At 36.1% G+C, this 23,131-nt stretch overlaps 1 protein-coding gene across 50 annotated transcripts in view; it reads left to right on the forward strand.

Moving 5' to 3' along the window:
* NEB (nebulin) overlaps nucleotides 1-23,131 on the forward strand; it is a 235,737-nt gene that overhangs the window by 122,231 nt on the left and 90,375 nt on the right. For all 50 annotated transcript variants that reach the window (XM_087949995.1, XM_087949996.1, XM_087949997.1 and 47 more), the window contains exons 100-122: nucleotides 3,405-3,608; nucleotides 3,746-3,850; nucleotides 4,135-4,242; nucleotides 4,828-5,139; nucleotides 5,893-6,096; nucleotides 6,216-6,320; nucleotides 8,541-8,648; nucleotides 9,133-9,444; nucleotides 10,214-10,417; nucleotides 10,538-10,642; nucleotides 11,487-11,594; nucleotides 12,145-12,456; nucleotides 13,243-13,446; nucleotides 13,613-13,717; nucleotides 15,147-15,251; nucleotides 16,226-16,537; nucleotides 17,096-17,200; nucleotides 18,346-18,444; nucleotides 19,833-19,934; nucleotides 21,517-21,624; nucleotides 21,889-22,200; nucleotides 22,426-22,530; nucleotides 22,614-22,718. In XM_087949995.1, coding sequence (XP_087806121.1) covers nucleotides 3,405-3,608; nucleotides 3,746-3,850; nucleotides 4,135-4,242; nucleotides 4,828-5,139; nucleotides 5,893-6,096; nucleotides 6,216-6,320; nucleotides 8,541-8,648; nucleotides 9,133-9,444; nucleotides 10,214-10,417; nucleotides 10,538-10,642; nucleotides 11,487-11,594; nucleotides 12,145-12,456; nucleotides 13,243-13,446; nucleotides 13,613-13,717; nucleotides 15,147-15,251; nucleotides 16,226-16,537; nucleotides 17,096-17,200; nucleotides 18,346-18,444; nucleotides 19,833-19,934; nucleotides 21,517-21,624; nucleotides 21,889-22,200; nucleotides 22,426-22,530; nucleotides 22,614-22,718 — 3,849 coding nt within the window. The remainder of the gene's footprint in view (nucleotides 1-3,404; nucleotides 3,609-3,745; nucleotides 3,851-4,134; nucleotides 4,243-4,827; nucleotides 5,140-5,892; nucleotides 6,097-6,215; nucleotides 6,321-8,540; nucleotides 8,649-9,132; nucleotides 9,445-10,213; nucleotides 10,418-10,537; nucleotides 10,643-11,486; nucleotides 11,595-12,144; nucleotides 12,457-13,242; nucleotides 13,447-13,612; nucleotides 13,718-15,146; nucleotides 15,252-16,225; nucleotides 16,538-17,095; nucleotides 17,201-18,345; nucleotides 18,445-19,832; nucleotides 19,935-21,516; nucleotides 21,625-21,888; nucleotides 22,201-22,425; nucleotides 22,531-22,613; nucleotides 22,719-23,131) is intronic.

Genomic DNA, 23,131 nt, shown 5'->3' on the forward strand with positions numbered 1-23,131 from the left:
GCACTATTTCATCCTGTATTTGTCTCTTTACTTTATTTTTAAAGTTACAGGGATAACTAATGGGATTTCTATAGGATTCAATAATTACATCTTTATTGGCATCCTGTTCTAGTTTCTCCCATCCTTCATGTTCTAGAAATTGGGCACTAGCACTACATAACACTTTAGATGTGCCTTTCTCCCAAAATCTATATGCCCTATGGTTTGCCTGATAACCAACGAAGAAAAATCTTTTAGCTCTATGTTGCCCTTTTTTTCTGAGTTGTGCAGGAATATGCACCCATGCTGGTGCACCAAATGTGTGTGCAGGTAACTTAGATCAGGTTTCCTGCCATGCCATCTGGTAAATGGTATTTCACCTGTTGTTGTATTAACAACGTTGTTCAATATGTTATTAGCACACATTGTAGCCTCCCCACAAAGAATCAGGTAACCCAGAATCATTTAGCATTGTTCTAACCATTGTCTGTAGTGTTTGGCCTCTTCTTTCAATAAAAGCGTTATGTTCTGGCCTGTATGGAGCAGACCTCTTATGCTCTATTCCAGCTATCTTAAGTCTGTTCTGGAATTTGTTATTAATAAATTCCGTACCATTATCTGTCACCAGGGTTATCAGTTGACGTTTAGACTTTCTTTCAGCAAACCTAAGCCAATTGAAAAAATGTTGATATGTTTCAGTTTTGCTTTTCATTAAATAGCAAAACCCATATCTAGAATAATGGTCCATAATGCTCAGTATATATCTAGCACCCCCATACTGGGTTTCTTTGGACCTATTATGTCTGCAAATACTACTTCTAAAGGTTCTTTTGTTTTGAAACCATTTAGCCTATTTGCAGGCAATACCTTGCTCTTATCTTCACAGCAAACATTACAACGCAAATATTTATCACAAGGTTTTAACCTTATTCCTTCAGATAACTCAACTGTACGTTTTAGCATTTTAAAATTTACATGCCCCAAATGCCTATGCAATAAATGGATACATTCATCATGAGGCTTTATATTATTAAATACAGTCTGAGCCTCCCCTTTCTTACTATTATCTAATACATATAATGTTCCATTTAAAGCTGCAGTTACCCTTTTGTTATCTTTTTCAATTATGCAATTATTATCCTTAAAAGTAATTACATAACCTAATTTATCTAATACCCTTACTGAAAGCAAATTAAACTTTAGTTGCGGTACATACAACATTTTTATATCCTGGTTTATGTACGGACAACGTGCAAAACCTTGACCTTTCGCTTTCAGGTTCCAGCCATTGGCAAGAGATATATGTTGAGAGCTTTTAGACATTTTTATAAATTTTGTCTTATCTCTTGTGATGCAGTGGGATGCGCCACTGTCAACCACCCATAGATTGTTCTTCACATCAGAGTTGGTAAACGTGGCTAGTTCAAATGCTTTCTTTGGCTTTTTTACATTCTGGCTTTTCTCTTTTTGCAGAACCTTGCCAAATGTCCTCTGCCTCCACAATTAAAACACTTTTTAATTGTGTATGCTGTTGAAGATAAATTCTCTTCTTCCAGGTGCTTTACTTTGCTTTGCTGGTTTCTTTCAAGCTTTGAAGATAATTTCTCTTCTTTCTTATCTTCTCTCAGCTCGTCACGCTCACGCCTTCTTCTGGCTTCTTCTAGTAGCCTGCCTGTAATCTCGGTTAATGAGAGGCTTTCTTTTGGCAATACTTCCAACGAAGTTACATAGTCATCATAGCTTTGATCTAATGAAGATAATATTATGTAGACTTGTTGCAGTTCATTAAATATAAGCTCTTTTTCTTGCAAATCTTGAAAAATGCTCTTCATACAGTTTAAATGAACTAACATATCTCCATTCCTCTGAAGATGCGTTCGAAAAAGCTTACGTGTAAGATTTATATGTGCTCCTACACTGTCCCGAACATAAATCTTCCTGAGGTTCTCCCAGCAGTTTGCAGCATTTTCTTCTCCACGAATATGGACAAGCTGCTGATCACAGAGAGTCAGTCCTATGATGCATAAAGCCTGCTCATTCTTCAGTTTAAAGTCTTGTAACTTTTCGTTATCATCATCATTAGCAGGATCCCAGCTACTCACATCTGGTGGGTTTGCTATAATGTCCCACAATCCTTCTCTGCGTAGAAGTAAACTACATTTCATTGACCATGAAACATAGTTTGTTCCATCCAGCCTGGATATCATGGACAGTTGTGACAAATTTACTTGTGCCATTACTCTTCAGATATTTTAACTATTTTAAACTAATTAAAACAGTTTGTTTTTACAGTAATGTGCAACTCACACCAACTCTCTCTGCTATATCCTGGTTAGTTAGACTATGCTGCTGGGCCCATAACCAATGTTAGGGTTTGGGGATTAACCCCTAGCAGAGTATTGCAGCAGTAGTCAAGCCAGGCAGCCAAACGAGAGCGGAAGGGCCCCAGAGTATACACACACTGAACACAAACACTGTTTGTAGTTTAAATAGTTTTTAATCCAGTTAGAGTTTAATCATTGTCATTCAGTCCATTAAGTCATTCACAGTATTTCCATCCAGTAAGACTCACTAGTATAGTCCAAGTTAAGAGTCCTTGCAATATCTTTATCAGCCGATAAAGATATCTTCTCCTCCTCCGGTTTCACTCTCCAGAGAAACAAACGCTGGATATTCAGTAGAATTACGCAGTAAATCAGCAAACAGTAGCAAACAATAACAGTTCAGTCACAGGCACTCACAGTCAGTAATCACAGTTAGTAACAGCAACACACAGTTAGTCGCAGCAGCACACAGTTACAGACAGCTCACAGCCAGTTACAGTCAGACAGCCAGAGACAGTCAAGCTTTCCAGCTTCTAATGCTTCCTTATATTGTAACTTCTAGCCGCACCCTTAATCGGCTAATTGCCTGCTGCATTGTGCTTAAAGTGATAAGCACATAAACCATGATATCTAAGTTTTATATATTTATTCACCCAAACCATATTTGGTATCAATGTTATACCTAACACATACATATCAGAAACTTTTGAACAAACAATTGGCAGAGTCTAATATCCTTTTTAAACTTGCTTAAGTTTTGATCTGTTTTGATTTAGGGCATTGTAGGAGTGCACTTCAATAAAGTTAGAGTTGTCCAGACTGATTGGCATACATTCCATGCCTTAATAACTTTTCTGCCTAACTTTTCAAGATGATTAACAGATTTGCATTTTCTGATGACTTTGTTCTGTTATCTAGTTTGATTTTCTTTCATTTTTGTTGTTTCATAAATTTAACCATTTAAAGTTAAGTGAACAACTTTAGTTAGGACTTTCTGACATCCTATAAACCATATACCTTATAACTACCTATTTACTATATTATTGTTAAAAGTATGAACTTAATCATCTTATTCATCTTTCGTGATCCATTGCCTCATAGAATTTGTATAAATCTGATCTGGAATGGCTCCGTGGGATTGGCTGGATGCCAGAAGGCTCTGTGGATGTGGTTAGAGTGAAAAGGGCCCAAGATCTCGTAAATGACAGGCTGTACAAGCTACGCCCGGATGCACTGAAATTTACCAGTATACCTGATCCACCTCCAGTTATCCTGGCTAAGACCAATGCTCAACAGATTAGTGAGGTAAACTGAATGTAGTCACCTCCTCTGTGTTATATGTGAAATGATAAGAGGACGTAGCTGAGATATAGTGACCTTTGAAAAATTAAAGAGATTTTCACAAAGCAATTACTATTGTCTTTCCTTCTTCCCTTTCTCAGCACCTGTATCGTGAAGCGTGGGATAATGAGAAGGCACAGATTAATATTCCTCTCGATACCCCTGAAATACTACTCTCCAAGATGAATGCTGTGAATGTTAGCCATGTAAGATAATTTTATTAGTTAGCTTATAATCAAATTTAAACGGCTGTTCCTCTATCAGATCAAACTCTGAGCAGTCAAAATAAAATATAGACATTAACAAAAAAACAAGAATTGCAACACATAGATTGAGGCTCTCTGATTGAAAAATGCCAAACACCTACAATATGAATCTATAATGAGATTTATTTACGAGTAAATGTGCATAGGACTTCATATTTAATCAACGAATATCTGTAGTTTATTTTCTTCCAGCTTTGAAAATTGTGTATGTGTTTTAATTGCAGAAACATTATACTGGAGCCTGGGATGAAGCCAAAGCAAAAGGCTATGACTTTAAAGTTGATGCTCTTTCATTCAAGCATGCGAAATCTTCCAGAGAAATTGCCAGTGAGGTATGAGACCTATTGTTTAAATATAGCTGCTGATATCACTGAATATTTTCATATCACCCACCTGGCAAAGTGTGCAATTTTATTTAAACTTAAATTTCTACGTAAACTTCATGTCATACAAGGCACACCACAGCAGATTTTTGATGTTTTTACACAATTATTTTTCATATTGATTGCTGCAGACCTATCTTTAAAATAAATAAAAATATTTTTTACTTGGAACTGCCAGTCAGATAACTATGAAACATTTAATTTATATAATGTTTGGTTTGAAAGGGAATCTTTTATTCAAAAAGCATTCTCCATTTACTAAATACCTCTCTTTAAGCTATCATTTTCAAAGGGGAAATCACTATTTTAAATATTGTTTTATAATGGTTTATTACACAATATAATTTCATATTGATGCTTAACCTACAAAACAAAATTCCTAAAGACACATGCATTCAAAATCTACTGAATGATAACTTCTTAATAATGAAATCTACCTGTTTCTTCATTCAAGGTCCTCCAGTTGTTAAAGTACTATTTTTCACACACTGCATCATCTTAAACATTTCAATTGTTCTTTGCTTTTCTTTTCAGTATAAATACAAACAAACTTACGAGAAACAAAAAGGTCATTACATTGGAACCCCTTCAGTCAAGGAGGATCCTAAGCTTTCATGGGCTGCGCGAGTAATGAAGATGCAAAATGACCGTCTCTATAAGAAAGCATACCACAGCTCAAAAGCCAAGATCACCATTCCCTACGAAATGGTGGCTATCCAGGCAGCCAAACAAGGGCAGGCTATAGCCAGCGACATTGATTACCATCGTTATCTGCACCAGTGGTCTTGTCTGCCAGATCAGAATGATGTGATCCAAGCAAAGAAAGCATATGAACTTCAGAGCGACGTAAGTACGCCAGTAGCTTACAAGATTGCCTAAATGAGTCATAGTCAGGCACAGAACAAAAGGCACCTTGAAGTGCGTAGCTGTAGGACAGATGCTTTGCACTTCAGCTTCCATTATCCTGACCCACATAACTTTCTCCCAGCCCCACTAATCCCCACATCTGAAGAACATATGTTTTAGAAGGTGCTCTTGAAAATTATCTTAATTCTACTTTTATTTCCTTGATTACATGTCAGAAAGACATCAGAGACACTGTTCCTTCTCTGAAGTCTTCACTGAGTGTAGCTAGCCTTTGCACGCCATATTAGAACCACCATGCTGTGATGGTGGAAATATTTTTAAATATTGATCACAGAAATGAGGATTTTCAATGCGCTTTGGCTTCCCAAAGTGTAGATAACTCTAAAATGCTTTTGAACAACCAATCGGCAAATTCTAATAACCTTTTAAAATTTGCTGGCATAAGTTGCACTAAATTAACTTATTTTGAATTTAGGGCATTGTATCAGTGTACTTCAATTGATTCAGAAAGAGTTGTCTAGAATGTTTGGTGTACATTCCATTTGAATTTTTGGTATTGTTGTTCCATTACTTAGTTTGATTGTTTTGTTTCATAAGAATTATTAATTCATTTTAAAATAATTGAATCACATCAGTCAGGACTTTCTAATATCCTATTAATTCTATTTATCACATGAAATATTCACTAAAAATATGAGCTTAATCATTTTTTTGTGATCCATTGTCTCATAGAACTTGTATAAAGCTGATCTGGAATGGCTCCGTGGGATTGGATGGATGCCAGAAGGCTCTGTGGATGTGGTTAGAGTGAAAAGGGCCCAAGATCTTGTAAATGACAGGCTGTACAAGCTACGCCCGGATGCACTGAAATTTACCAGTATACCTGATCCACCGCCTGTTGTCCTGGCTAAGACCAATGCTCAACAGATTAGTGAGGTAAACTGAATGTAGTCACTACCTCTGTTTAATGTGATTGAAATACAGTGGCCTTTAAAAAAATTAGAAGGATTTTCACAAAGCAACAGATAATTGTCTTTCCTTTCTCCCTCTTTTAGAGCCTGTATCGTGAAGCATGGGATAGAGAGAAGGCACAGATTAATATTCCTCTTGATACCCCTGAAATACTGCTCTCCAAGATGAATGCTGTGAATGTTAGCCATGTAAGACAATTTTATTTGTTAATTTATAATCAAATTTAAACAGCTAGTGATCTATCAGATGAAACTCTGAGCAGTCAAAATACTATGTAGATATTAACAATAAAACAGGAATGGCAAAACATAGGTTGAGGCTTTCACATTAAAAATGCAAAATGCTTACAATATGCATTCATGTCAGGTCTCCCATAGCAACCTCCTGGCCCCCAATGCTTGGGGTAAGAGCCAAGTCTTTCTGTCCTTCTGAAAGCAAGTAATGTTGGAGTTGAATGTTAGGGAAAAGCTGTTCATGCCTGGAAAGTCTTGCTTCCTTGGTTCTTCCTAAGTCGTATCCAGAGGTGGGATTCTACCAGTTCACACCTATTCGCTAGAACTGATTGTTAACATTCTAAGCAGTTTGGAGAACCGGTTGTTAGAAGAAATTACTTGCCTAATCCTGTAAGGAAGGCAGGAAGGAAACATTCTGGTGTTGCTTACAGAAACTGCCTCTCCATTAACCCGTATTACATTCTTGGCAGGACTAGACTTCCTGTCTCTGGAACTTGTCTGGAGTTTTTCCCCCCTCCTTTGCTGGTACTTTGCTTGTGTGGAGTGACCATTCAAAGTTACAGTGGCACTGAAAAAAGTGACTTTTTCACACTTACAACTGTTGCAGCATCCCCACAGTCATGAGAGGCCAGGCAAGGAGATGCGTGCCTCGATGTGACTGATATTGGGTTGGCCACGCCCAGCCAATAACATGACCACCAAGCCATGTCCACCCAGTCACATGACCACCAAGCCACACCCACCACCTAAGCTATGCCCACAGAACCGGTTGTTAAAAATTTGAATCCCACCCCTGGTCGTATCAGATGCCTTTCCAAAGAGCCCAGAATATGCTCAGAGCCGGATTTGGTGGGATAGGTAGAAACCACTAGAGATAGACTATCCCACAAGTAATTTGGACCTTAGCAACATAAAGGGTTAATAGCAACAATAGCTGGAATTGCTCCCAGAAGCCTTCTGGCAACCTTCTGGCAGTTAACATAGCTATGTTATTATATAAGTGTATTTATATGAGTCTCCCAGTGCTGTATGTGCCACCATATTCAGGAGCAGCTGAACCTTCAGATTTCTTTTCAAAAGCAGTCCTATGCAGAGCACATTTCTCTAATCTAATTGGGTGGTGAGTAAGTCATGAATGACCAATCTAGGAAGGGGGTGCAACTAGCACACAAGATGTACTTCTGCAAAGGTCCTCCTGGCCATAGCAGAATTCTTTGAGCAGAATCTGTGTACCCTGAAGGATGCCATCATTGAGCATCTACTCTTCCTTGGGGAATATTCTCCCATTTAGATTTAACAATGGAAAATTACAAGATATGGGTGGCCATAAAATCTACAGATACTCAGGTGTGTTATGATTTAGTCAAGCCAGTTCCTCCCCTTCCAGTCTGCAAATCACCAGCCGCTGGGAAAGTACTTTAATAGCATCACTTGCATGGCACGTGACAGAGATGTACAATTGAGTGTCTTCATCCCTGTTGATAAAACCTCAACTTGTGCCAGTGGGTAAAATCTGATTTAGACATTAATTAGAAGTGTGGAAAAACATGGAAGAGCAGAGGTCAAGGTCTGGATATTTCCCGAATCAGAAATCAGCCATGGAAAAATGAGACCCACAGCATCATTCTTCTCCCAATTTTGTCTGTCATCCTGGGAGGATACCATGATCAATGATGGTTTCTGAAGCTATTGAGAGGATTTTGAGATGGCACAAAGGAGATGTTTTTGTTTTGTAACTTTGGTTGACAAGTTGCATCTTGTTCTAAAGATGTTCTTGGTGTACCAAAAAACATTGTATTTTGTTACTTTAAGTGTTAGGTCTCCCCCTCTTACATAGTTACATTATTGCCAATTCACAATAAATTCCATTTGGTCTATTAATATAAATCCATAGTATTAATATTAAACAAGTAAAATTGTTATAGGTTATTTAACATGTACATCCATAAATATGCATGCATATACTGAATTTATGCAGTGTCCATCTGATTATTTTTTCTGAAAATTCAATTTTTTCACATACTTCACTGCATTTGTCTATAGATGTCTTCTGAAGGACAGTCAAATAAACATAATTAGATTTATTTCTCGGCATAGGACTTCATGTTTAATCAAGGGATATCTGTAGTTTATTTTCTTCCAGCCTTGAAAATTGTGTATGTGTTTTAATTGCAGAAACATTATACTGGAGCCTGGGATGAAGCCAAAGCAAAAGGCTATGACTTTAAAGTTGATGCTCTTTCGTTCAAGCATGCAAAATCTTCAAGAGAAATTGCCAGTGAGGTATGAGGCCTATTGTTTAAATATAGCTGCTGATATCACTGAATATTTTCACATCAGCCATCTGGCAAAAATGTTCAATTCATTTATTATATGTATCAATATAAACATTATATTGATTTAACCACATACAAGGTACCCTGCTGTAGAGTTTTGATGTTTTTACACAATTATTTTTCTTATTGGTTGCTGTAGAAATAATAATTTAAAACAAATGTTTACTCGGAACTGCCAGTCAGATAACAATGAAACATTTAATTTATGTAGTTTTTAATTTGAAAGGGAATCTTTTATTCACAAAGCACTTTGCATTTATTAAAAAATGACATTTTAGGCCGTCCTTTTAAAGGGAAAACCACAATTTTTAAATGTTTTATAATGGTTTATTATTATAAATTGTAATTATTATTATTATTATTATTAACTATATAAAATCATGTTGATGCCTAACCCTAATCATGGCTCTTTTTTGTGCTTTCCTCTTCAGTATAAATACAAACAAACTTACGAGAGACAGAAAGGTCATTACATTGGAACCCCTTCAGTCAAGGAGGATCCTAAGCTTTCATGGGCTGCACGAGTAATGAAGATGCAAAATGACCGTCTCTATAAGAAAGCATACCACAGCTCAAAAGCCAATATCACCATTCCCTACGAAATGGTGGCTATCCAGGCAGCCAAACAAGGGCAGGCTATAGCCAGCGACATTGATTACCATCGTTATCTGCACCAGTGGTCTTGTCTGCCGGATCAGAATGATGTGATCCAAGCAAAGAAAGCATATGAACTTCAGAGCGACGTAAGTACGCCAGTAGTTTAAATGAATCATGGTCAGGCACAGAATAAAAGGCACCTTGAAGTGCGTAGCTGTAGAACAGATGCTTTGCACTTCAGCTTCCATTATCCTGACCCATATAACTTTCTGCTTGCCACACTAATTCCCATATCTAAAGAATGTAAGTTTTAGAAGGTGCTCTTGAAAATTATCTCAATTCTACTTTTATTTCCTTGATTACATTGTTCCTTCACTGAGTGTAGCTAGCCTTTGCAGGCCCTACTAGAACACCATGCTGTGATGGATGAAATATTTTAAAATGTTTATCACAGAGATAAGACTTTTAAATGTGGTTTGACTTTCTAAAGTGATCATACTTAGAAGACATTTAGGACAAGTCAGTTGGGTAGAGTCTAATATCCTTTTTAAATATCCTTGCTTATATTGCACTGAACTCTTGCGTTTAGGGAGTTTTATGAATTTATTTATATTAACTGATTCAGGAAGAGTTATTCAGAATCATTGATGTATCATGCCATAACTTAATACACTTTCTACCTACTTAATCAAGATTATTATCACATTTGAATTTTTTGTTATCTTTGTTATCTAATTTGACTCTCTTGTGTTTTTTTGTTGTGTCACAAGAAAAAAACAATCCATTTAAAAATAATTGAATCACATTAGTCAGGACTTTCTAATATCCTATTAATTCTATTTACCAGATACAAATATTTGCTAAAAATTTAAACTTCATCATTTTATTCTTTTTTTATGACCCATTGTCTTATAGAACTTGTATAAATCTGATCTGGAATGGCTCCGTGGGATTGGCTGGATGCCGGAAGGCTCTGTGGATGTGGTCAGAGTGAAAAGGGCTCAAGATCTCATAAATGAGAGGTTGTACAAACTACGCCCGGATGCACTGAAATTTACCAGTATACCTGACCCACCGCCTGTTGTCCTGGCTAAGGTCAATGCACAACAGATCAGTGAGGTAAATTGAAATGTAGTCACTACCTCTGTGTAATGTGGCCGAGATACAGTGGCCTTTGAAGAATAAAAATTATTTCTCATTCATCAATTGAAAATTATCTTTCCTTCCTTCCTTTCTTAGAACCTGTATCGGGAAGCGTGGGATAAAGAGAAGGCACAGATTAATATTCCTCTTGATACCCCATCAATGCTGCTTTCCAAGATGAATGCTGTGAATGTTAGCCATGTAAGATAATTAACTAACTGTATGCATTCTTTTGTTAAACATATTACTATTCCTTTGTTTATTACATTGTCTTAGTTATTATACTCTCCTGTTAGTTGCTCTTAAAAACATAAAAGTATTACATGTTGATTCTTATATCTATATCCCAGCAATTGAAGGAAAATACACACACACATACATATCCATAGGTACACAGACTAAGTTATCCTTGTGTCATTTATTTTTTTGAGAAATATTTATCTCTTCAAAAAAATGTCTCAGAGCAGATTGTGTACTTATGCCTGTGTACCAATATACAATGTAGAACAATTACATGTATTGTAGATGTAAGTGATGATGAAAATGATGATGACTGTTTCAGTGGACACAATATCCCAATCATCCCTATTGGAAGTACGAGGTTCTGCACAAAAACTTTATGCCTTCTTGACCAATATTGTTTTTTTATTTTCTTTTGTTAAGTATGCATCCCCAATTTTGTAGCTAAATCAATATAATTCAAAACATTGTAGATGTTTAAATTCAAAACATTGTAGAGTGAACATACAACTATAACAGCCATAAATAAGCAAATCATTTTGGACAAACAAGCTCCAAAAATGTTTGCCTAGCCTGAATTTTACCATTTCCATTATATTTATGCAATGTTTATCCCATTGCTCATTCTGAAAATTTATATTTTTCACATTTTATTCTTCAGTAGTGTCCCTGGGAATAAAGTAAGTTAACCATAGTGGTACTTATATTTAATAAGACAGTATGTTTAATTGAGAATTGTCTGTAGTTTATTTTCATCCTGTTTTTTCTGATTATATTGAAAGTTATACATGTATTCTAATTGCAGAAACATTATACTGGAGCCTGGGATGATGCCAAAGCAAAAGGCTATGACTTTAAATTGGAAGCTCTTTCATTCAAGCATGCAAAATCTTCCAGAGAAATTGCCAGTGAGGTATGAGCTCTGTTTATTAAATGTTGCCTGTAAAACAACTATATCTTTTAATATCACACAGATGGGAGAGTATGCATCCAGTTACCAATGAAACACATAGATCCAACAATATATAAGATGCCATTGTTCAAGGAGATGTCGTTTTTGCATTCTTTTACATTTATATGCTTAGAAATTTGAGATTTAAAATTTTATTAAAATCAAGCAGTTTAATTCATGTTTTATTCTGAATTGCAAAAAAAATATAACCCATTGAGATATTTCTGTAAGAGGAGTTTTTATACCCCAATGATTTTGGATTCAATGAATGTTATTTCTATTGCTATTTTTCAGTGGCAAAGTTATTGTTTTTAAACATAGTTTTAGAATGGTTTAATAAATTACATTACTTTGATACATAAATTATAAAGCATACTATTGAATGGTTTAGAATTATGAATTCTACCTGTTCCTTCACTCAAGGTCCTCCAGTCATTAAAATACCAATTTTCACATTAACTGGAATAATTCCTATCTTTTTAACAATTCTTTTCTGTGCTTTTCTCTTCAGTATAAATACAAACAAACTTACGAGAAACAAAAAGGTCATTACATTGGAACTCCTTCAGTCAAGGAGGATCCTAAGCTTTCATGGGCTGCGCGAGTAATGAAGATGCAAAATGACCGTCTCTATAAGAAAGCATACCACAGCTCAAAAGCCAAGATCACCATTCCCTACGAAATGGTGGCTATCCAGGCAGCCAAACAAGGGCAGGCTATAGCCAGCGACATTGATTACCATCGTTATCTGCACCAGTGGTCTTGTCTGCCAGATCAGAATGATGTGATCCAAGCAAAGAAAGCATATGAACTTCAGAGCGACGTAAGTACGCCAGTAGTTCATTTTACAAGGTTACGTAAATGAATCATGGTCAGGCACAGAACAAAAGAGACTTTGAAGTGCATAGTTATAGAACAGATATATTGCAGTTCAACTTACATTATCCCCACCAGTGGGAATGTATGAGAATTCAAATCCCTATAATGCAAATTGAAAAAGGTGTTTTTGAGGATTATCTTAATTCTGCTTTTGTTTCCAATGTTCACATCTGCAAAAATATGACCAGAAACATTGTTCCTTCATTGAAGTCTTCACTGAATGAAGTTAACCTTGGCAGGTCATGGTGATGGTGAAAATATTTTAAAGTGACTTATTACTTAGATAAAAAATTTCTAAAATGTCACATATAGCAAATTTACCAATAAACCTAGTGGATGTGGTTGAGTATTATTTTTAAACCTGTTTTCTCCACTCATTTAATTCAGTGGAGTTTATATGTTTGTTCAGTGATATAGAAACATTTATGCAGCCTGTTTTGGATATTATACCAAGGTTTGGGATGTTTTCTATTTACTTAATCTAGGTAATTAATACAAATGGAAAGTGCCATTAATATCAGAAGATATATGACCATTTCTAACTTCACCTGTCCAATTTATCTACCTTTTGCCTTAGAACAAAGAAAGTAAGGAACACTAATTATTAAAATAATTAATTGTGAATTGGTCAGAATGGATGTCCTATTAGTTGTCATCACATAAGAATGTTTATTTCATTTAAAAAAAATAACCCTTCTTTCCCCTCACTTTCTAATTTGCTATCTCATAGGCTGTGTATAAGTCAGATCTAGAATGGCTCCGTGGGATTGGATGGATACCAACTGGGTCTCCAATAGTGAAAAGAGTCAAATTTGCCCAGGAAATCCTGAGTGACAATGTATACCGCACTCCTGCTGACCGTCTGAAGTTCACCAACATTGTTGATACACCGGACGTGGTCCTTGCTAAAACCAATGCGGCACAAATCAGTATTGTATGTTAATTCTTTTCAGTAGCTTCACATAAATTCTGGACATTATGTCCTATTAATTTTTTTTATATCAGTTTATATGAAATTAGTTTTCTCCCTTCAAAAGTGAAAATGTGATTAGATAAGAATAACATCAAATAAACAAGTAACCACTTTTTTATTTGTGTAGCCTAAATACCGAGAAGTTTGGGATAAAGATAAAGTTATGATCCATGTGATGCCTGACACACCTGAAATAATGCTTTCCAAGGCCAATTCCATCAACGTAAGCAATGTAAGTATATTTCTACCATACTTATTAAGTTCTTTAGATTAAAACGGTTTAATACATTGCATTTCCCCACCTTATAACACCTTAGCTTTCTACTTACTGAGGCAGGGGTGTCAAACTCAAGGCCCACGGGCCTGCCCTGGAAACAGTGAAGGACCAGCCCATGATGCCTCTGCCAGCAAAAACAACTTGGGAGAGCCCGCCTGGGCTCTGTTTTCAGCCACAGTGGCCTCCTGCAGCCCTCTGCCAACAACAATGGAGGTCACGGAGGCTGTACACGACCCACCCAGGCTCCATTTTGGGCTGCAACAGCCTCCTGCAGCCCTCTGCTAGTGAAATGGAGCCCAGGTAGGCCACACGCAGCCTCCCTGAGCTCTGTTTTCTGTGGCAGAGGGTTGCAGGAGACTGTCACGGCCAAAAACAGAGCCTTGATGAGTGATGTCGAGCTGGCCACACCCACCTTGGCCATGGTCCCCTGTCCTCCCGAGGTCAAACACAACCCTGATATGGCCCTCAATGAAATCAAATTTGACAGCTAAGTTCTAAGGCTTCAGCTTTTATCATTTTTTGAAATAAAGTGGACACTTGAGACAGAATGTGGGGAATACCTGTTGAATAATCATGTCTGTGCCTCTTACTAACTTTTTTCTTTTTCTTTTGCTTTGCTGGCCAGCTGTGAAATATTATTGCAGATCAATTCATTATGACAATAATGCTGTTTTTTATACTTTGCAAACTATTGGTTGCTTTATGCAATATTTTCAATGCTTTGACTCAATTTTTGTTTGGATACAGTGTCTTATATAATCTATATTATACCAGAACACATGGTCTAACCTGGAGGCTGACCTTCTATATGGGTAGTCCTCGACTTACAACAGTTCATGTAGTGATCGTTCAAAGTTACAATGGCACTGAAAAAAGTGACTCATGACCATTTTTCACACTTACAACCACTGCAGCCTCCCCATGGTCACATGATCAAAATTCAGATGCTTGGCAACTGGTTCATACTTATGACGGATGCCCTGTCCCAGAGTCATGTGATCCCCTTTGCAACCTTCTGACAAGCAAAGTCAATGGTAGAGCCAGATTCAACCAACAACCGTGTTACTAATTTAATAAATGCAGTGATTCACTTAACAATTGTGGCGAGAAAAGTTGTAAAACGGGGCAAAAAATTCATTTAACAAACGTTTCACTCACCAAGATAAAGTTTGGGTTCTATTGTGGTCGTAACTCAAGGACTGCCTGTATTCCTTAATTCATGAAAAAGTAATTCAAAAAAATACATGAGACTTTCATTCATTAAAGACATTACAAACTAAAAAAAACATGGAACTTTCCAAAGCAAGCAGATATGGCAAAAGCCTATTGAAAATATTGTTGGGTTTTAATGAATTGGGTTTTTGTTTTTTGTTTTTTTTTGCAGAAACTCTATAGGGACGCTTGGGATGATGTAAAGAAATACATTGATTACAGGTTGGACGCAATTCCAATCAGAACTGCCAAAGCCTCAAGACAAATTGCCAGTGATGTAAGTAGTTAACTATATGTTCTTATCTTGTGTGTGTTTGTGTGTGTGTGAACTCCAGACCTTCATCAGGGTAAATGGTATATGAAATGGTATATATATGAAATCAAATATTTATATATCTTCATTCACTGCAAAATAAGAGATTGCAAGCATCGTTCAACTATTGTGAATAAACCGCGCAAGCAACAGACTCTGGCACATGAAGTTCCATACATTTACCGGATATTTAAATTAGCATTGTAGTCCACAGTACTGGAAGCAATATAATATGGTGAGCTAGGTAGTCATTAAATCTAACTTATAAAGTTAAGACCCAATCACAATTCAATTCCAATGGATTTTGAGTGTTGATCCACAGAACTGGGCAACATTATATGTTGCAGCAGGGTTGGTATTTCAAACATCCACGTGGGAGCCACACAAATTTCTTAGGGGGTATTGTTCTAGAGGGCAGATACTGAAACAAGTCACTCTCAAAAAGTAAAGAGAAGAGCAACCAGGATGATTAGGGGACTGGAGGCTAAAACATACAACGAACGGTTGTAGGAACTGGGCTTGGCTAGTTTAGTAAAGGGAAGGACCAGGGGAGACATGATAGCGGTCTTCCAATATTTGAGGGGCTGCCACAGGGAGGAAGGGGTCAAGCTATTTTCTAAAGCGGCTGTAGGCCAGACAAGGAATAATGGATGGAAACTGAACAAGGAGAGATTTAACCTGGAAATAAGGAGAAACTTTCTGACAGTGAGAACAATCAACCCTCGGAAGTTGTGGGAGCGCCATCACTTGAGACTTTCAAGAAGAAATTGGACTGCCATTTGTCAGAAATGATATAGGGTCTCCCGCTTGGGCAGGGGGTTGGATGACCTACAAGGTCCCTTCCAACTCTGATTATCTGTTATCTGTTATCATGCAATTTCTATACAATTTATGATATTACAGATGGAAATTTTATTTGTATCTTTCTTTAAAATTAGTACAAGTACAAAGAAGGTTACCGTAAGCAAGTAGGACACCACGTTGGATTCCGGAACATCCATGATGACCCCAAGCTAGTGTTGGCGATGCGTGTAGCCAAATTGCAGAGTGAGAGGGAATACAAGAAACATTTTGAGAAGTTTAAAACCAAGTTTAATAGCCCAGTGGACATGCTGTCCATCTTGTTGGCCAAGAAATGCCAGAAACTGGTTAGTGACATTGATTACCGCCGGTACCTCCATCAATGGATATGTTTGCCTGATCAAAATGATGTCATCCAAGCCAAGAAAGCCTATGAGTTGCAAAGTGATGTGAGTAGAAAGTTCATTACTATTATATTTTGACTTTTTTTTTTTACATTTTCCTTTGGCTTTTGGCTGATTATTATTATTTGCTGTTCAAAATTGAAGTACTTGTGTTGCTTCAATTATTACAAGCCATCTTTGTATGAATCAACTTCCTTCTGTAAACATGATGTTTATTATGGGAACCATAACATGTATATAATTCTTTTAATGAAAATTACATTTTCCAATCAGAATCCCACAGATGCAGTCGTGTAAATGAACATCATTGATTTCAAATAAATAGGTATTTTAGATCTCCAGTAAAATACGACACCAGGTATAAATGTGAATGTGAAAGAAAATATTTATCAAACTATGGAAAGATAATAGAAAGTGATTCATTTAAAACAGCATCCAAATTGTAACAATACAATATTTTTTTCCTTATATGCTATGCCTAATTAATTTGCTCTTCTCTGTGAGAAAAGAAGGGAAATTTTTATCTTACAGTTAAAATGAATGAGAAATTGCCTCCTGGAAAAAGTGTAAATAGTCTCAACTTTATTTTGTCTGTCTATGCAGGCTGTTTATAAATCTGACCTAGAATGGCTACGAGGAATTGGCTGGATGCCAAGTGATTCTGTCTCTGTCAACCATGTCAAACATGCTCAGGCCCTTATTAACGAGGTAAGAGGTTTTCTCCTACAAAAATCTCTCTTGTTTCACACAAAAAAAAACCATTTATAAAAATGTGGCTTTTTCACAGTGCAGCCTTTAGTTCATGCAAAACTGTTTCTCCTTCGTGCATGCTGGATCCTATGGACTGAGTATCCACTGAGTGATTTTTATTTCTTTATTAGATATATATGTCTGGCCAGCTTAAGAAACAGAATTCTTGGAAGCACACAACATCAATAAAAACAAAACAAACAAAAATAAATACAAAAAAGAAAAAGTCTCCAAATAATAATCTAAAAACTATTAAATAAGCTATGGTTTATTTTACTGTGATTTATTGGATACATTATTGTTGGCTAATTTCATACACAATGTTAAACTAAAAAACAGATTTTGATTTAATGTGACATAGAAAATCCATGTTGCGCGGCTCAAAAGGAACAGAAAGGTTGGGGTTTAATTTAATCCAATTTAATATTTATTTATTGGATTTACAACCTGATAAAATAAAAGCAACCAGATAAATATTAAAAAAATAAATATTACTATTTTAGATATTTAATTATTAATTTAATAATTTAACATTAAAATTTCAGATCAAAGACCGAACTGAACAGCAATAGCACTGCTATTTTTTTTAGCATAGTTGAGGAGAAGAATTATTAAAAAAGCAAAAGCAAAAAAAGTAGCTGTCAATGCAGACTAATATACAGGTAATCCTCGACTTACAGCAGTTCATTTAGTGACTGTTCAAAATTAAATGGCACTGAAAAAAGTTACTTATGACCATTTTTCACACTTATGACTGTTGCAGCATCTGATTTACATGATTTACATTTGACCTACCTTTATGACAGCTGCAGTGTCCCAGAGTCATGTGACCTTCAGACAAGCACAGTCAATGGGGAAACCAGATTTACTTAACAACCATGTTACTAATTCAAGAACTGCAGTGATTCATTTAACAACTGTGGCAAGAAAAGTCGTAATATGGGGCAAAACTCAATTAACAAAATTCTCACTTAGCAACAAACTTTGGCTCAATTGTGGTTGTAACTTGAGGACTACCTGTATTTTCCTCCTGTCTTTCTTTCTTGCATGACTATTTATTTTTGTTATTTGCCTTACCTCTGTATTCCTTTCTCTTTTTACAGAGGTTATATCGTACCAAAGCTGATAGACTGCCATTTACTCCGGTGGCTGACAGGGTTGATTATATCACAGCCAAACAAGGTGGAGAAATACTTAGCGATGTAAGTATTGACTTTTTGTTTCAGTCCACCTACATTTATCTCTTAGGATAAAAGGAATAAATCTTGGAAAAGGAAGCGATATATTGTGAACAAATCACTAGATAACTCCAGCAGAGCTCACCAGCTTAATGAATCTTGTGAACTGTGGCAGTCGGAAAATGACATTTTCACAACAACTATGTCAATTATTTTCCTCTACTATAGCATATTTAAACTTTAATCCTACTGTCTCCTACCATCAGTAAATCCTTTATAAAGCAAACTAAGGAATGTCTCCTTTGCGTTTAAGTGCAAAGTATTGATTATTCTCAGCCATGTTGCACTGTGGGGGATTAGCATAGGTCCAAACACCTCATGATTGGGCTGACAGGATTGCTTTGAAAAGATGCTTCCAACCCTTCCCCTTGCCACAGCAACTGCTTTGATTTTATTCTTTAATTAACTGTTTATTTTGACTTGCCTGTATTATTTTATAAATAACTCAAGGCAGAGAACATATCTAATCCTCTACAATAACAACACCCCTGTGAGATGAGTTGGGCTGAGAGAGGGAGATCAAAGTCAGCCAGCCAGGTTGGATGCCTAAGGTGGAACTAGAACTCACAATCTCATGATGATTGAGCCAAAGTCACCCTGTTATCTTTCATGTCTAAGGGTGGGGCTACGGCTCTCAGGCTCCTGTTTTCTAGACTTGCACCTTATCTATTACACCAAACTGATTTTACCTAATAAATAATTAAATTATGAGATCAAGTAATAAATCAAACCTATGGTTACATAAAAGATTTCATTAAACAATGAATAAAGTAGAAATACATAATGTCTTGAAGGCAAGACTAAATCCGTGTGTGTCTTTTTTCCTCTTGTGAAGTGCATAAAATTAATGGCATTTCAGCACACCCTAACTATATTTACATATCACAGTAACAATACCTAGGGATTTGCAAGAGCAGGAAGGCAGGCCAACCATGATAGTTTCTAACAGCTTAAAAGGCTGAATTTAATGTATCTTAACTCTGATCTAGCCAATAAGCTTTTCTGTTTCTCCATATATATTTTTTGCAGAAAGGCATGTATTATGCAAATAAGTATACACTGTGTGTGTTTCTGAATTAGAGGTTATATTCTTGTTCTCTGTCTATTCTTATTTTTCTTATTCACAAAAATGAAAAGGCAGACCAGTATCCACAAATATAAATCAGAAACAGAGTCAGCTGGATTTGTTCCAGATATCTGGAGACTTACCTTCCATTGCTATGTTGGATGAGGCTGATGTGAATTGAAAGCCAAAGCATTTAAAGAGCATCAGATGGTCTGCTTAAGATGCAATTTGTACAACTGTAACTTAGATCTGTAATAACTCTATTGTTAACTCTATTTGTTTCCAGGTTAAATACCACCAGGAATGGAATAATATCAAGGCCATTTATACACTAACAGATACACCTCGGTTGCAAGCAGTTAAAAAAGCAGCTAGGATTCTTAATGAGGTATGGAGTTTCCTCCCAAGAATAATAGTAAATAGAAAATTCAGAATAATTTTATATCTTTAAATCATGAGTCCTGATGGGATAGTTGGTGAAAAACTATAGTCAAAGAAAATAAAGATATAAATATACAGGTCTCTTTCTGGAGGTTTCACGCAGCCAGGCTGATTTCAAGAGATTTCTATTCTATCTTCCTCTCCCACAGTTTTCCACTCTATTGACTGCAAAACACATTTACTTATCACCATTGACCCATTGTGCTTTCATTGGACTGTTTTAGTTGCTTCCATTTGTATACACCCCTCTTTTTTCTCTTTATTTATGAACCCTTTGGATATTCTCATATATGCTCATACTAGGACCTGGTATTTTGGCAGTTCACAAGTTCTTTTAACTCAAAAGCTACAACAAAATGTTGTAGTGACTCTGCAATGACATCCCCTGCTCAGAATTCCATTCCTTTTCTCTCCCTGCAAGTTTCCTATCTTCTTCTGCATTTATTTATTCAGCATTTCTTCCCCTTCAGTGAAAGAGAAAGTTTCCTGTATTTTTGCAAACTTTGTGATTACAGCAACAGAAACTATGCACAGATGTCAGCTCCAGGCCAAATAAGACAATTAAGTGATTGTTAAGAAATATAATGACAGAATAAAAACCACCTACTCTTTCCGCCAAGTTTCTCTTTAACCAGTCTCATTTTAGTGTGCCATTTCTTTAAGGAATTTATCATGATTCAATTCCATGCTTCTGGAAAAGTTGTTCCATAATTCTATTTACTACCAATGAGAAAAATTCCATTCATTCCATGTATGTGAAGGAACTTAAGTTCTGGAGATGACCTTATCTGCAGGTGTGCTCAGATGGGAGTGAATGTTCCAGTTTTAATTGAACACAGAAACAAACTCACGGCCATGAACAATCTTAACAAGTCAAAACATGAACATTTCTCTGTGACTACATCTGTGTAACATTGCTCCTACAAACACAGAATCACAGTTAGAGAGGACTTTGAGAATTTTCAAGATGAACTCATTGATCCAAACCCAGATCTATAGTATGCCCAGTCTCTCCTGAATAACCTCAGTAAGGGACAGCACTCTAGAAATTGTTTTGAAGGCTGTCATATATAACCAAGCTACACTAATAGAGAACTTCAAAGGGAAAGAGATATAGCTCAGTGACTCAACACAGGAGTGTGTGTGTGTATGTGTGTGTGGTGTGTAAAAGGTTCAGGACCCAATCTGTGGGATCTCCAGAGACAGACCTCCATCTGAAATCCTGTAGATTCGCTATCAATTAATCTTGATGGTGCTAAAATTGACCACTTGCGTATCTCTGAATATGGCATTTTTAAATAATTAGTTATATTTGAAATATTGAAATACAGTTTAATTATTTTGAAGAGACAAGAGACAGTGAGTTTATGGAGAAAAAAAAGGTCCAAGGGAAACATTTCCATGACATGGAACAATTTGCTTAAACAGTTATTTTTAATCTGAAGTTTAATCTGGGTGCGTTTTTATTAGAACTAGAAAGAATTATAGTATTTCAGAAAATATTACCTTTTTACCGCTCTTTTTTGCAGCATCTGTACAAGGACAGCTGGGAGAAACATAAAGCTACTGGCTACAGTTTGCCTCCTAACAGCGTGCCATTTCGTCATGCCAAGCATTCTGATAATGTCCAAAGTGAGGTAAAATCTTTCTACCTTTCAAAAATCTCACAGATTTCAAATATTTGCCATGCTCATCCTTCATAATATTGCAAAGCCTATCAAAGCCCATCCAATTTCTGATCACAATGACCCAGTCAGGTTTATCATTTCAGGGACCCATGTTCTTTGTAAGTTATGCAATTGCACCCATATTTTTCTTAATCTTTCCAGAAACTGAGGACAGTAAAAAGGAAGAAAAGATTCAAGGCTGATATTTACACTTATGTCTTTTCTCCCTTTTAGCTAAAATATAAGGCGGATTATGTCATCCAAAGAGGCCACTATGTTGGAGTCAATAATATGAGAGAGGATCCAAAACTGGTGTGGTTTGAGCATGCTGGCAAGATTCAGAATGACAGGTTGTACAAAGAATCCTATCACAAAACAAAGTCCCACATTCACATACCCCCAGATATACGCTCTGTGATTGCAGCCAGAGATTGCCAGCACATTGTCAGTGAAATTCCATATCGTCATTACCTTCATGAATGGACATGTCACCCTGACCAAAATGACTGCATCCAGGCAAAGAAAGCCTATGACCTTCAAAGTGACGTAAGTAATATTATTATTAATATTATTACTTTTTTCACCTTTCTATTATTTATTCAGATTTGTTATAGCCACCCAACTCCAGTTTTACCAAAGTTAATTTTTTTACATGCTAGATAGGAAAGTATATCTAAGAGAAAGATCTAGGAAAATAAATCAGGTACATATTCATGTATATATATATATATATATATGTAAACTGTACTTATGGTTTATTAATGTTTACAGAACCTTTATAAATCTGATCTTGAATGGCTCCGTGGCTGTGGTTGGATTCCATTAGATTCGGTGGATCATCGGAGAGTAAAGAATGCTCAGGATTTAATAAACAAGGTAAATTATTGTTTTGTATACTCATAGCAGCATTCTAGACTTTCCGCAGAAGATAATTATGATTATGTCATGCTTTTCTACAGAGAATCTACACAAAGGAAGCCATTGATAATTTTGACCATTTCACATCCGTTGAAGACACTCCAGATGTGGTTTTGGCAAAGACAAACTCGATCATGCAGAGTGACGTAAGCATTCTTTAAAACAAGATGGCTGCAGGAAGTGTCAATATATGTGTGTCCCTGTGTGAGAGAATATATATTTTAAGATGCCATATTATAAGTTTGTCGTTGTTTTGCTTGATCATTGTATCTACAGTAATGTTAATTATTCAGTAGATTGAGGGTTAAATTAATATACTATTCTATAATGCAATGTTATTTTTATTAAAACCTTCAGTATTATGGGAGTTATATATAGCATGAATGCTCTACAATGCTTTTAAATTTTTAATCCATATTTAGGGCCAAAATAGCTGTGTGAAGTCTGTGTTAATGACAGAATTCCTAGCAACAGTTTGGTCTATATAGCTTTAGTGTCTTTCATTCAGAAAAGAAATACACACAGGAACTGGGTATGTCTAGTTTAATGAAAAGAAGGA

Source organism: Notechis scutatus, chromosome 1 (assembly GCF_049901735.1).
Source record: "Notechis scutatus isolate UNSWTSFEM ecotype Mainland chromosome 1, rNotScu1.2, whole genome shotgun sequence".
In the NCBI taxonomy this organism is placed as follows: Eukaryota; Metazoa; Chordata; class Lepidosauria; order Squamata; family Elapidae; genus Notechis; species Notechis scutatus.